At 35.7% G+C, this 14,555-nt stretch overlaps 1 protein-coding gene across 3 annotated transcripts in view; it reads left to right on the top strand.

The window, feature by feature from the left end:
• Positions 1-14,555, top strand: part of LOC105148639 (uncharacterized) — a 66,503-nt gene that overhangs the window by 34,789 nt on the left and 17,159 nt on the right. Inside the window, exons 4-5 of one of the 3 annotated variants that reach the window (XM_087413614.1) lie at positions 5,568-11,095; positions 11,912-12,205. In XM_087413614.1, the coding sequence (XP_087269740.1) occupies positions 5,568-5,675 (108 nt within the window). In that variant the 3' untranslated portion in view covers positions 5,676-11,095; positions 11,912-12,205. The remainder of the gene's footprint in view (positions 1-5,567; positions 11,096-11,911; positions 12,206-14,555) is intronic. The other 2 variants (XM_087413615.1, XM_087413616.1) reach the window with 2 other exon arrangements.

A 14,555-nucleotide genomic window follows, 5' to 3' on the forward strand; every position in this document is an offset into this window, starting at 1 on the left:
TATATATTCTAATTAATATCTCCCTTTTTTAAATTAATGAGAAAAGACATGTGTCACCTGCAGCAGATAAACTTCCTCGTTAAAGATAAAAATATTCATGTTTAATGAGAACTTAACAATTCTCTTTCTTTGAGATCAAATCTTGAAGTGAAGAGACTTTATCAGATACGCCGTCAAGCATCAGCACGGAAACGCGGGAATTTCATGGGCGTTGCTCCGCGAAAGCACGCAAATTTTTTGTACCGCCACGAAGAATGTTGCATATACCTTAATTAAATATCTTTGGTGCGGTATGCTTCTATATTTAGCGCGGGTATAATCGAGATCGCTTATCTGCCGCATTTCCCTTTAATTTTCCGCAATTGTGCACCGTTCCTACATAACGCGTTTCGCGCTGAATGAGAGATCGCACATCGATCACACATCGATAAGATACACTGTACAAGATTTCGACGAAATTATCCCTTACGCCGGCAGTTACTTGTACCATGTTTAACCATAAATAATCATGAGCAGACATTTCTACTACCGTGTAATATTGTTTTTCGCTATTTGCATATTATGATGTATCTGTCTTGCCATCAAGTTACATTTTTCTTCCAGCGTGAGTGTCGGTTACACCTGCATAAAATTGCATTGGCAGCGAATGCATATTATTACATATGCATTAGTGTGAATTTACTTCATTTTTTTCTTGTCCATCGCTAATACATAAAAGCCGCCTCTTACCTGTACTTAATTTTTCTCTAGAAAATGCCCTACTCCTACTTGTAACTCACGTAAATAATCGTAAATCAAATTAGCTATGAGAAAATGAATTGATAATATTGTATTGTACTGTGTTATAATTACATACATGTATATGTATATAATTATAAAAATTCTTTCTTATTACATATACATGTATATAATTATACTTTATAAAAGATTCTACACATTTATGCATATACCTTATTATTTTATACATAATTATTACATACAATTTAGTTGAATTGTCATTTAAAGTTCTAACTTTGAATGCTTCTATTAATTTCATTTCTTAAATATTATTAGACAACATATACAAGATTATTATTAAAAATTAATAGCAGAAATAATGAGACATTACTATGTCAAAGCATCAAATGAACTTTTAAAAAATTATAACTTATAAATTACAATTTGATTCAAAGTTTAATTTTAGTGCTCGATTAAATTGTAAAATACTGTTCTCAGATTATTAAAAAACGTGTTTCTCAAAATTTTATTCAGGTTAAAGACATTACTTTCTCTCTCTCTCTCTCTCTCTCTCTCTCTCTCTCTCTCTCTCTCTCTCTCTCTCTCTCTCTCTCTCTCTCCCCCTCTCTTTCCCTTCTCCCTTTCTTTACGTTACATATCTACATGATATACGTATGACAATGATGTTGAAATATAATAAATGCAACAAACGGCGTATTTAAATTTTTATTTACTGCAGTAATTATTTTCCACTTTACGCTACTACACTGTAAGCTTGTATTTTCCCTTAATTATCAGAGAACACGGTCTATATAATATTGCCACAAGATTCAATAAAATCGCTTTTTTTCTTTCCCGACCGTATTTCGCGCTCAAGTGTACGCACGTTTACCGTACACATTTACCCCGTTGTTGGTACATCCGGATGTAAGTACGTCATTGCCGGCGGCTGTATGAAAATGCATCTACTAAACGCTATCGCGGTCATCCATTACGGCCGACTTTTATACGGAACGTGAGCGCTGCGGGGTATCTTCGACTTGCTAATTAAAGTAGCCGCATCGCCGGGTGCTAATGAGCAAATGCAGCCATAAGTTAACACAGCAATTACCGCTCTTTTATTCCGGTTAACGTCAATGTTATCAATAAATGCAGATCTGTATATGCGCGAGAATCGATAAGTGCACGCGCAATCGACGACTGCAGCGTTTTCCCAGTAAAACATGGCGCGCACGTGACATGATTGTACTTTTTTATTCCGCGTTGATAACTTACGACGGAACGAATAATCGACCTCAATAAAATCCCGCAAATGTGAAAGCTCGTATGAACTAAATAATGCTACCGCGTGTTCTAGGAATAAAATCGTGTTTCTCGAGATTTTTCTAATGCTATATTTTGATAGCTGCAATACAGTTTTTCATACAACACATACCTTTAGCTACAAATTGTTAAATTTAAGTAATATTTTATAAGCAACTACGATAAATATTTTTTAAGGACAATAAAGTTAAAGAAAAATTGGGTATTCAACTTAAGATGAATTATGTTTCATGAAATATTTGCAAGAACCTAAGTAGCAAGATGACGTCAAAAATATATTTTAATAACGTCTTAATAACGTCTTTAATACCAATAAGACATTGTTAAAATATCACCCTCCTACTTGAGAAGTAAATTGAATTCTAATATAGTAGCTTAGGATATAATATAGCAAGTCTTCTTAGAGTAGAACATAAATAATTTCTCTGTGACAACGACAAGATGTTATAAGCTAAGGAGCAAATCGTAAACCTAAAAGTCACCCAGGAGATACTGTGAAAACTGCACAGTGCACAAGATGGTGGTTCACACATGTTCATTAATAGCATACGTCGGTTCCCGTCGATGGTGTTCCGAGGGCTTTTGCACGAGAGAGAGCCATCCCTCCGGTTGCAGAAAAGTTGTCGGCAAGTAAAAGCACGAACATCGTCGCCTCGCCCGCAATTCCGAGTAACTTCGCTTGCCGCCGCGCTTCTGGCTCGCAGAAAATGTATCTATCCGTAAACTTGCCTCGGGATGTACAGTCCAGGCCATACCGCGTGTATGTGGCGTAGCTATGTACTGCCGGCGCGGCGAGATGGGACCGGCGGTTGTCCAGGTTCGGTACAAAAAAGTTCGGCAAACGAGGAAATCTTGAAACTGCGACGAGAACTTTCTCTAACGATACTCGGCAGTATCATCGCGAGCTTAAACGCGGTTATTACAGGTCTCGCGCACGGCACTGCGAAGTGCGAGTGTCGATCGCTCGGAATGTAAGCTCCGATAATAATTTTTAACGAGAAACAGAAAATAATTGCAGATAGTTTAAAATGAAATTTATATTCCTTTTGATAGACGCTACAACACCATTTACACATTTATGTATAAATCTTGTACAAATCAAATTTAATTTTTCTTTATATCAAAAATTCTTCAAATTTTTGCATCTTCAATTATGCAGATTAAACATGGTGTATTTAATTTGAGAGCTACAGCCTGTAATGACTCGATATAACAAAGATTTCGAATATCTTGCAGTCCAATAAGATCAGCCGGCCGGACAGGAAATTACGATGAAAGGAAAAGGATAGCCGTAACTCATTCCTGCCTCGGAGAACGTTTTTAGGTCGCGTAGTAAGGCGGGGGGTGTCTGGATGCTGCGGCATCGATCCGATACATCACGGGGGCATTTACATCCCCCTACTCGCCCCCGTCTTTCGCTGCCTCCCTCTGTCTCACTCTTTCTTTCTTTCTCTTAGACGTCCGTCTCGGACTCACCAGCCGTACTACCGCTGGGGTGGTTTCTCCCGTGCGACCGCTTATGCCACCACTTTCCTGGGGGCGCTTGCGCGAGCTCCCTTTCCCTCCCTTTCCTGCCATCACCCCCCCCCCATCTTTGCAACTACCAGGACCCCCTCGCTACCCCCTCTTCTCATCGTATCGCTCGAAGATGCAACGGCCATTGTCTACGCGTCAAATCTTTTCACCCCCGGCGCAACGACACTCCACCCGGGATCGTAGCAAGGAGCGGTCGTTTACACGATTTTTGGAACTTCCGATCGTGCGATCGTGAACTTCTACGATAGCGATGTGCTCGAAAAGACTGCTGCGTTCGTTGAGCGCGAGAGAACGACGATCGAGGGAGATTTGCTCGCGTTTGCGAGTTAAGACTCCCTCTCAAAGTGTTTGCGTTTATTCGAACGAGGGATTTCCGAGATGTTTCATTTCGCGTTATCTAAAAGATATCGGAAAATTACTTGCTAGTTTTACTGCCGTTATTACGTCGCATTTAAATACCGCTGTAGTATTCAATTACAATAAAACGTCTTTTAATATTGCTTGAGAATATGCTACAATACAATTTTATAATTGCATTACTTATTCATAACTGAACAGATTAAATCAGTATTTCTCCTTGCTGTTATATACTTTTCCACAAAGTCTAAAGATTATGGCACACAAAAAAAACTTAAGCAGACATTTTGGATTTGATCCTCTATTGATTACATTATTATTTTACGTTCTCTACTATAATTGGCCAAATTTCTTACGTTTTATTGTTAATTTAATTTTTTTTATGTGCCATGTGGTCTTTATATCTGCATTGTATATAATGTTGTTAGAAATATTAATTACAATACTCCTATTTCCATTACCATTGTCATTCCTATTACTATTATTATTACTACAATTGTTGCTCTACTTATTACTGCACTAATCTATTTTTTTATTATACACATGACCTCATAGCTAAACCATTGTAAACTTCATTATAGATAGCGTTCGTCAGTTATTTCTGCGCAGCACAATTTTCATTCGCACTTTACAGTGTACGGGAGATCGCGGCATTATAATAAATAAATGTATAATAACGACACGCGCCACATACCGCACGGAAAACGGCAATTCGCTAGATTTTTACGGATGTGCACTCGCGGCTCATCAACCGACCACGCACCATGCGTGCTGAGACATCAAACAGACCGGGAGTTTTTCATTCTGATTGTTGCGCGCCGCGCAATTACGAGATAATATCATGCGTATATTTTTAGTGAGGAAAAATATCGCGCAAAAATTATGACGTGAACACGAGTTTTCCTGCGTCATCATTAAAAATCTTTTCCAATTTTCTTAAAACGCTTTCTGATGCGAACTTCGTACCTTATAATTATCGCATATAAATATGTAAAACACATAAATACGAAAGCGTATAAAAATAGCAAATGTTCACGGAGAGAATTTTTTTTTAATTTATCCTGGAAATAGTAGTTGTGGTACAATATAATATTTTTACTATGTAATTCAGTAAAATTAATTAAACTTATTTTATATTTTATTATAGTTTTATTAATAAATGAAAGAAATTTACATAAAATTCTTCCAAATACAATGTTGTCCCAGGATTACCATTTTCAGGGTAAATTCTAAAAAAAAAATTCTCAGTGTGAAGTAAAAATGTACTAAATTTTAATAAATAATTGTTTAAATAAACTAAAATATAACATTTATTTACAGAAAATAATTATTTTTTAAGTAAAAAAATTTAATAATTAAATCAAATTAATGTTTTTGTACCAAATAAATATACGTTTACATTTAATAAATATTCAATTGGCACTGTTCAAATAAATATTTATTAAAATTTAGTACATTTTTCTCTTGGTGTAATTTCCGCAGACAACGTCTAAATAAAATTATCGTTATATTTTTCTTCTATGCCTAGAAATCTATTCTATGCCTAGAATTTTAATCAAATAACATATAATGTTCTATTTCGCGAATGACGAAATTTACAGATCGTCGATTTATCTCGTGGATTATCTCTTTAGCATTTCAGTGGCAAATTATTGGACTCGATTCACGATGACCACGCCCAAGACGATTTCTTAAGCGAGCTGATATCAAGAAGCGTAAGGATGTTCGGGTACGCGAGCTGAGGAAGATGACGAAGAGAGTCAGGGGTTGGAAAGAAAAAGAAACGAGGGATGGCTCTTTGTCTCGAGAGTTCGGATTCTGAAGATAGAGGCTAATTCCTGGCAGCCACCCTTCGAGGAATGTCGACTTCTATCCTGCACAAGATCTTCTCTTGTTCACCTTTTCGTCCTTTCGTCCTTTTCCTTTGCCTTTGCTTGGGTACTTTGATGTTCCTAATTTGATTGAAGGAATCCGTCGTACGGATACTAACTTCGTCTTTATTGATTGCTGTTTTGTTCAATCTCCGTTGTCGAAGGACCGATAGACGCGCCGCAGGATGCAAGCGATATCTAATCCGAAATCCTTTCGACGTAACGTTTAAATTCCACTGATCCTTACTATAGTCCACCTCATAGGTAAAGCTGACGATTCACTTTATCGTGCGTTGAAGAAAAATTGATCAATCCTTGCAATTCGATTATAACGCAATTAACTTTATCAATTCGGTAATAATAAAAAATGTAATGTAAAGAGAGCTCTTATAAGAATCATAATAGTGACCAACTTTTTATGTCATCAACAATATTTCTGTCATCACGTCGATAATCTACCAATATTTCCGCAATTTTTCTCAACATCAGCCTTATAAGTTCTGCTTGAGACAACTTATGCTAGCGACAGTTATTACATCGTAACTATCAAGAGAATCGTCGAAAATTCGTTTTGATTATATCGAAGTCGCTGCTGGCATCCAGCGATCGGGCTTCTAATCTGATTCGAGCCGTTTATACGGAACCAAATGTCGATATCCACTCCAGTGTGGACTTCAACTTCCTTTTTTCCTCCCCCCAATTCGTCCCGCCTCTGGCCGCCCGTAAGGAAAAAAGGAACGCTATCAGGAAACCCGATAAAGGGGGTCCGCGAATTTTCTGCAAAACCGGAGAGATCTCGGACGGAGCTGCACGCCGTATCTTATCGTGAAGCAGACGTCCGCGGCAGAGAATCCCCGGACTCGGGCATCCCGTATATAGGTACGTACCTGTATTATATCTGCGTCGTTCACATATCTGGATAGGAGCGCATCATATTCCCCCGTACCTTTCTACCTACCCGCTACCACTCTGTATCGATACATCGTACGTATACGGGTGGAATATCGCGCACGTGTATCTATATTATATCTCGCGAAATATCGAATGGGCGTCGTCTCGAACGGAGATACTATGCTGTAGAATGTCCTATAGCACGTCTAGAATGCGCGCCGGATTACCGATCGCGACAGTATCATTTATACGAAATTCCGATTGTTACGATTTTCTACGACTTGTAGCTTACTATATAAAATGATAACAACTGCGTCCAAATATAAAAATTTTGTCGTACAGTCTTGTCAATGTCTGCAGCACAATGAGCTCAATAAAAAAATGTAAGCAAGCTATCATGTATATGTGATAATGAGATCTATATATTATATACAGTAAAGAACATTTCGTATTTATGTTAAAATTGATCCTTGTTAAAATTCTTGCATTGAATTTTTTTTCACAATTTATGAGTAAATAATTAACATAAAAGTATTTTAAAATATAAATTTTAAAATAAATAAATAAAATGTTAATTTTACTAAAAAAGCTTCTACAATTTGTTACAAATTATATACAACGGTGTGTATTACTTATATTTAAAGAATTTTATTTTTTTATATCTATATTAATATTTATATAATTTAATTATATTTGCATAATTTTATTATTAGTTTAATAATTATAACAATCAGATTTGTTCGTCAATGAATATGATTTTTTTATTATACAGCCAAATTATTATCGCTCTGTGTTCATATTATATTAAAACTAAAATATAATATTTTTAGCCCTTTATATAATACGTTTTTGAAATATTGGAATGGAGTGGTTCATTTTTCGTTTTCTTCTTCCTGTTGTGCAACGGGCGGCATCTGTATCTCTTTCATAACAGGTACACATGTGTATTTGTGCGCGAAATACACACATACATACATATCGGCAAAGTACCCATTACCAGTATTCGAGCGGTATTAATCTACTCGGGCTAATTGCATGTCGATTACAGTGATCGTAACGAGTGCCGATAAATACTGGAATCAAAGTGAAAAATTTCCACTTGAAACGTTTTAGGCCATGCGTGCGATACTGAGTGTGATGAAGGCTGTTTTGATCGATATAAAATATCGCCGGTCCATTTGGGAGATGTTATTCTACTTTATGATATGCGAGGTTCCTCGTCAATTTACGAAATAAATTACAGGAATTATACAAGAATTATTAGTTCTTCATATAAATGTACTCCTCTAGCGTGTTATTATTGATATTCTCACGATTGTAAAAATATAAAACAAATATTTACTTTAATTATTTTTAGTATACATATGAATAGCTATTTAAAATATATAAAATAACATTTATACAATCCACATCATATTTTTCCAGGACTCACTGTTACTAATTAATAATTTATTTAATTTACTTAATTTTAAATATAACGATATAGAAAATAATCATATTACGAGATAAGTTAAAAATGATTGGATTCCTTTTGCCTTTCATCGCTCGATTTTGCAAAAAAGGGCCGCGGGCATGTCGAGCATCGGTTGTCTCGGGGAACGAGAATGGTTGAGGATGAAGGGCAACACAATGGCATTACTAATGATTTTACTTCGAGCGACCCTCAGGGAAGTCATATCGATACGATAGGATACCGCGATACGCGAGCAGAAATGCCGCGCCGGTCGGATAAACCAGGAACCTCCAAGCCCTCCGCTTCCGTTTTTACTGATGGCGAAGAACGAAAGAAGGGGAAAGAAAAAGAGAAAGAGAGAGGAGAGAAAAAGAGGGAAAGAGAGAACGCCGAGACCAGTTCAGGGGTTACGTCTACTTGATCGACCCCGCCGACTGTCGATGATTTCGTTTACTTCGAAATGGAAAAGAGCGAATAAAGCTCCGATGATGACGTATCTTACAGTTCAATTTCGATTTCCGAACCGGTTTCGATTAATTTGATTGAGGGATAACTTTGTTTCTATTTTTTAATCTTTCACTTCTTTAATTATACTCTTTTATATTGTATTTAGTTGCAATCATAATATAAGTATATATCTTCGTTACAAAAGAAAGATTTAATTAAACTACATTTATATTCTTCATTTTTTTATTGATATTAACTTCATATACAATTTCATATACAAAATATTAAAAATAATTAACAATTTAAATATTTATTTAACCGTCGTTTTGAAATAATAAATATTCTTTTTTCTTATAACAAAATCCAAAATTGAGAAATTTAAAGATCAGACGCGCACGTTGGCGCGCAAAAATTTCGAGAAGAAAAAAGGGACAGCTGTATATTCGGCAACATCGTTTTAGGGGCTGTTACGCTCCCACGAGGCTGTACGAGGCGCCTTACCCTCTCGGTACAGCTAAATGTCTATATTCTTTCTACCATTCTATCCCTCGTCGCGCCACACACTTCGAAACTCACTCCGCCATTCCTACGCCAGAAAATCCCTTGCGGCGTTCACTCAATCATACGCTGTTTGTGTCGCGACGACCACATAGCGCACAATCGGCGCAAGAAAAAGATGTCCATCGAGCAAGAAAATTCACCCTGCTTGGTCTTGGTGTCATTCAAGCTCTCAAGCCCTCATCTCCTCCTTGTCCATATAATCGCAGTTTTACATCACAATCACAGATCAATCACTGATTCATTTTGCTAGAAATATCAGTTAGAGTCATTTCGGCGTATTTAACTCCACAGGTTGTCTTAGCTAAAATATGCATTCTAATGTTGCTCATTTTACCATATCGTTGTTATATATTATCGACTGTTATATTAATTAGATAATGCTTAATCTATGTGTATTTTTTACATTTTTTAATTTTAATCTATTTAATAATCATTTTGTATCGACTAATTTTTATCATCCAGACAACTATTTCTGTTTCACTTTATCTATTACTAAACTAATTAATTTATTAAAATATTACTGTGTTCTAATAACTGTATTTGCTGTTGTTATACATTAATTCTTATGGATATATCAAAATGCAATCTGAATAGATATCTGAGTTCTTTCTAGAATACAAATACTTATGAATATCGAATTTTATGCTGTAGAATACTATATAATGTGCATTAGAATTACACATATAATGCGCATTACTTTACAATTACAGCATCATACATGAACGCGTAAGATCGCGAAGATAATATTCTCGCTAGTAATTTGGTTCCTTGATTAACAATCACCTTTGATGCCTACTTATTACAGTGGGATGGCAATTTCCTGCATTATAAAAAATATTTATTTTTGCCGTAATCCGACGCGCTGGCGTGTAGGAAGCGGAACGCATTTGACTGGTTTAAATCTCGTCGAGTCATTACCGTTAAGTACGATTAATTATTTTAAGCTTTCCACTTCACGAGCATCGTTCAAAAGCAGGATCCATTATCTGCTTTCCACAATCTGCGTGAACCGTATTTGCATTTCGCAATTGTTTTTTTTTCTTTTTTTTTTCGAATATCCCGATTCATTCACACTAGGCATGGGGGATCGCAGTTGTAATTGATTTTGTAACGCTCGCATAATGTTTCGATGCCAAATACGAGATATACAATATAATAATAACAATTTAATTTTTAATCCATATAATACAGATCATTCTAGTAATATTGCAGCAATAATGCAACGTTCCAACAACGTTGCAATAACGTTGCAAACGTTGCAACAATATAGCTGCAAGCTTTTGTGTAGTATCTTTGAAAACAATATGATAATTGATGGAAAATCTCTAATTACAAAGTAAAAATAATCTTGATAATTTTTAACACATTTGTATGTAAAAGGCTAGAATTTTAAAACATGTTGCCTGCAATTTTCAAGATATCTTCATTGTAATTATTATCTTTTCATACTTTTCTTATACTGAAACGAAATGAACAATAAGATTTTTCATTTACCACTTTTATTATTTAATGAAAATAAGTTAAAAAGTATTACGTAAAATTATATGCTATGCGCTGAACACAGGACGTTTATCGTTAGTCCCACAACTATGCCTTCTCTTATTCTCTCATGGAGCATCCTCCAGGAACTCTTTGCGACGAACAATGTCTCTGTTTTCCGCTTCTCCCCCGCCGCGGAAACCATTTTTATTCGCTACAGTATGCGCTTCATAATCTTTGTCGACTCCTCGAATGTCAGACTTCTTCTTGCCCTGCCCGCACATCCTTTTCCCTCACTGCCCATTCCCGCAACCCTCCTAGCCGAATGTTGCCTCGCTTTCTTGCGAGAGTTTCTCCTCAGGATAGAGATCGCCTTTGTGCTTCCATCGACTTGGGCTGACAGGTGGAAATGGACGATTAAACGATCGACAAACCCGCCAAGAATTGTCTGGAAGCGTTGGTCAGTACTACCGCAAAAAGCAGTCGCATTCAAAACGAGGTGTTTTTTGTAACTCGCCATTTATGTCCGAGAAGTTAAAAGAATGGGAGCGAGAAAAAGGGAGCGATGTTTATTTGAAGTAAATATCGTAAAACAGATGTCTTCTTTTTATTACAGCAAATACATGTAAAAATTTTTTTAAGCTTTAAAAAGAGAAATTTTATTTACTTGTTTATCATTTGCTAATTTTTTAATGAGACATCGATAATTATAACTTTCTTGTTTTGTTGTTGTTATTAAATATCAAAAATAGTGTTTTAAAGTTGAATTGTACCAAAATATAAGTGGTTTATATACATTTCAAAAAATAAAAATATCCCGACAGAAAAGATGTATTGATAAAAAAAAGAATAATTTTTATAATAAATTCTTTTCATAATCGTAGGAAGATAGAAAACCAATGTGAGCCAGCACAGGTTGTTGGCGTGTAAGAATACCATATATTCAGAAATGAAATAATTACAGATGTTTCGACTCCCATTATTGGATCATCTTGAATATAGTTTTTGAAACAATTCAATTATAGAAATTAAAACGTTTAATGGTCGCTTAATTTCATCAATAGATAAGATATAAAAGTTGTCTGTCGTATTTAATTGAATACTCAAACAATTAACATTATATTATATATTGACGATGGTCAGATAAATTACGTGCGTACGGTAAGACATTTCAAAAGTGTCTTTTCATAATATTTCTATATAATTACACATTCTCCCACATTTTCCATTGTGTTTCTTATATTGCCACTCTAGTTATGTGTCTTTCTTATCCTAGGATGCTCGTACGATATCCTCGAATACACTTACATCAAAGCAGGGAGAGAAAGTAAGTGAGAGAGTGATGAAAGAAAAAGGAGGGTTGCGGCCGAAAAGAGAGCAAAGAGGTTTAGGTTAAAAGAAGAGGACGATTATTTATAGGACGATTGTATGGTGGCGCGTCCGTGCCATGCATAGACAGTACCTCATTCCGATCGGCAAACGAATGGCTCATTTTCCGTCCGCAAATGTACGGAAATGCCACTCGAGAACGGCATTTCTTAATATTCGCCGGTATTAGGAGATAACCGGGGTAAGTCACGTTCCCATAGAAACGCAACGTTGCCATACTTTTAAGAACTGACCTGTGGCTATACAACGCTTTAATAGTATGCATTGTAATATGCTATATAAGATTTTAATCTTCTCTTTTTTAATTTAAATATCTTAAAACTACGCCGATCACTATTACTTTTAATGTAAAAAAGAAAAAGAAATGCGCGATGTCTTAAGATATAAAAATGTTGTATCTCCTCTTTTTTGAAATATAAAATATTATCGATTATTTCTCTTTAAATGTATATATATCTTTTTAGATACATTGGTAATTATAAGATATGAGAATAAAATAAGCTTTATGGTAAAAACTACAGCATTAAATTAATACGCGATTTATATTTCTCACAACATCTCACGTTAAATCATATCCCAAAGCCAAATTTTTGTGGTCAACCGCGACGTTGAAAGCGCGAAAGCCACGTCGTCGTTGGAATGGAGGAGGCTGGATTCTTCTTCCGACGGAATCGTCGTGAAAAAAGAGAAAAAAGGGGGCAGGACGGATGCAGCTTTTCAGAAGAGCTTTTACGAGTCGCATATGTGACCGCCATCTCCTTTATCCCCCGCTTTATATTCCTGGCACCGTGTTACATCCCTCCTACCCTCCTGCCACCAGCTTCTCCTCGTACAACCATCACCTCAACCCCCACGAACCGGCCGCTCTCTCACGGGGGCAAGGGGTGTCGGCAAGGAGCACCGACACACCGCCTCCAACTGTGGTCGACCCTTGAAAGCTTCGTGAGGAATTCTTTTTTCATATTCACCAGGGAGTGATAGTCCGACGTAACCTAACAAATTTCTAACCCTCGAATCTACGAGAAATACACCCTCCATCTCGTTCGCCCGAACGCGCATTTAAATCCTCGAAGATCCTCGCCTTGCTCGAGCGAGAACCGATCCTTTCTTGTGCTGTTTCCCGCCATCCGTCCAGTCTTTCCACCCCCATTCGCCATTCCACCCCCAACTATTCCACGAAAGCATGGTCGACCACCACGACCGCCCAGGGACCGATTCTTTCCACGCACAATTTACAGTTTCACATTTTATTCCCATCGCGCGTTCGACAGCGGGGGGTTGAGGAGCGGGGGCTCCATCCGGATAAACTCGTTTCTCCCTCCTGGTCGCCAATCATCTTTCCTGTCGGGTCTCTGCGGTTTCTTATGGAGAACGAGGGTCCACCCGGAAATCCGCGAAATTGTTATTTATGATATCGAAATTCGAGAACAATTGGGTCTCTATGTTGGGCTATAAGATCGTGACTAATGCAAATAATTCGAAAGTCCAAAAGCTATTACTGTTCTAAGTAATGAATTATAGCTAAACAATTATTTCCTAAATATATATTTTTTAATATTCAATTAAGACATGATACTTGTCATTAGTACTAATCATTGAGATCAATAAAACTCATACTATTTTCTACTTAATTGTAAATTGATATGTGTCAGTTTGTTTTTGTGTAATTATATCAACAGGTTATTATCTAACGATTATGTGTTTTATTACCTGTATGAGGGCTCAATTGAATGTAATGAAATATTTTCCCATAATTGAATAATCAACGGTTAATTAAATGTTAATCAAAGAGAGATAATTATCGCAACTAAACTATTTATCATGGTTAAATGAGTGAGTGCTGTGTATAATTATATTCATACGGTCATTTGAATAATTGCTAGACAAATTAATAGAAGATAAAAGGCTAACGCATATTAAGTGTGCTCGGTCAGAAATGTTTGCGAGAATTAATTAAATAAAAAATATACTTTTCACATACACACACACACACACGATATATTCACATACTGAAAATGCGTTTAATAAAATGTATTTTTGTAAAGCTAGATTTATTTAAATAGTTTATTTCTAATTTTAAACATGTGTTAACTAATTTTTCTTAAAATATTTTATTTTTGAATAAAAATATATAAATATATAATATTTCAGTTATATATTTTTTTAATAAAAATTTTTTTTATTTTTAATTTCTAAAAGAGATGTTTAATTTATTATTAATATTAACACTTGTTTGATTTATTTAGTCATAAAACTTTAAGCATAATAATATGCATGCATAATGATCTAAAATAAAAAATTTTAATGTAATTTCTACTGCATTTATTATAAATAGGTGAATGATAGGTTCAAAAGTGACCGTTGCTTTATATTTATAGTTAATTCGATTATGTGGGTGGTCGTCATCCTAGAGATCGTAATTAATCGCAGACATAATTATAAAATACGTAATAATTTAATTTTTAATGGTTGAGCGAGAAAGAACCTTTGATTAAGAAACTTACAGTTTTTACATTCAGTCGCGCTTTTTC

Source organism: Acromyrmex echinatior, chromosome 14 (assembly GCF_024713525.1).
Source record: "Acromyrmex echinatior isolate Ae372 chromosome 14, ASM2471352v2, whole genome shotgun sequence".
Taxonomy (NCBI): Eukaryota; Metazoa; Arthropoda; class Insecta; order Hymenoptera; family Formicidae; genus Acromyrmex; species Acromyrmex echinatior.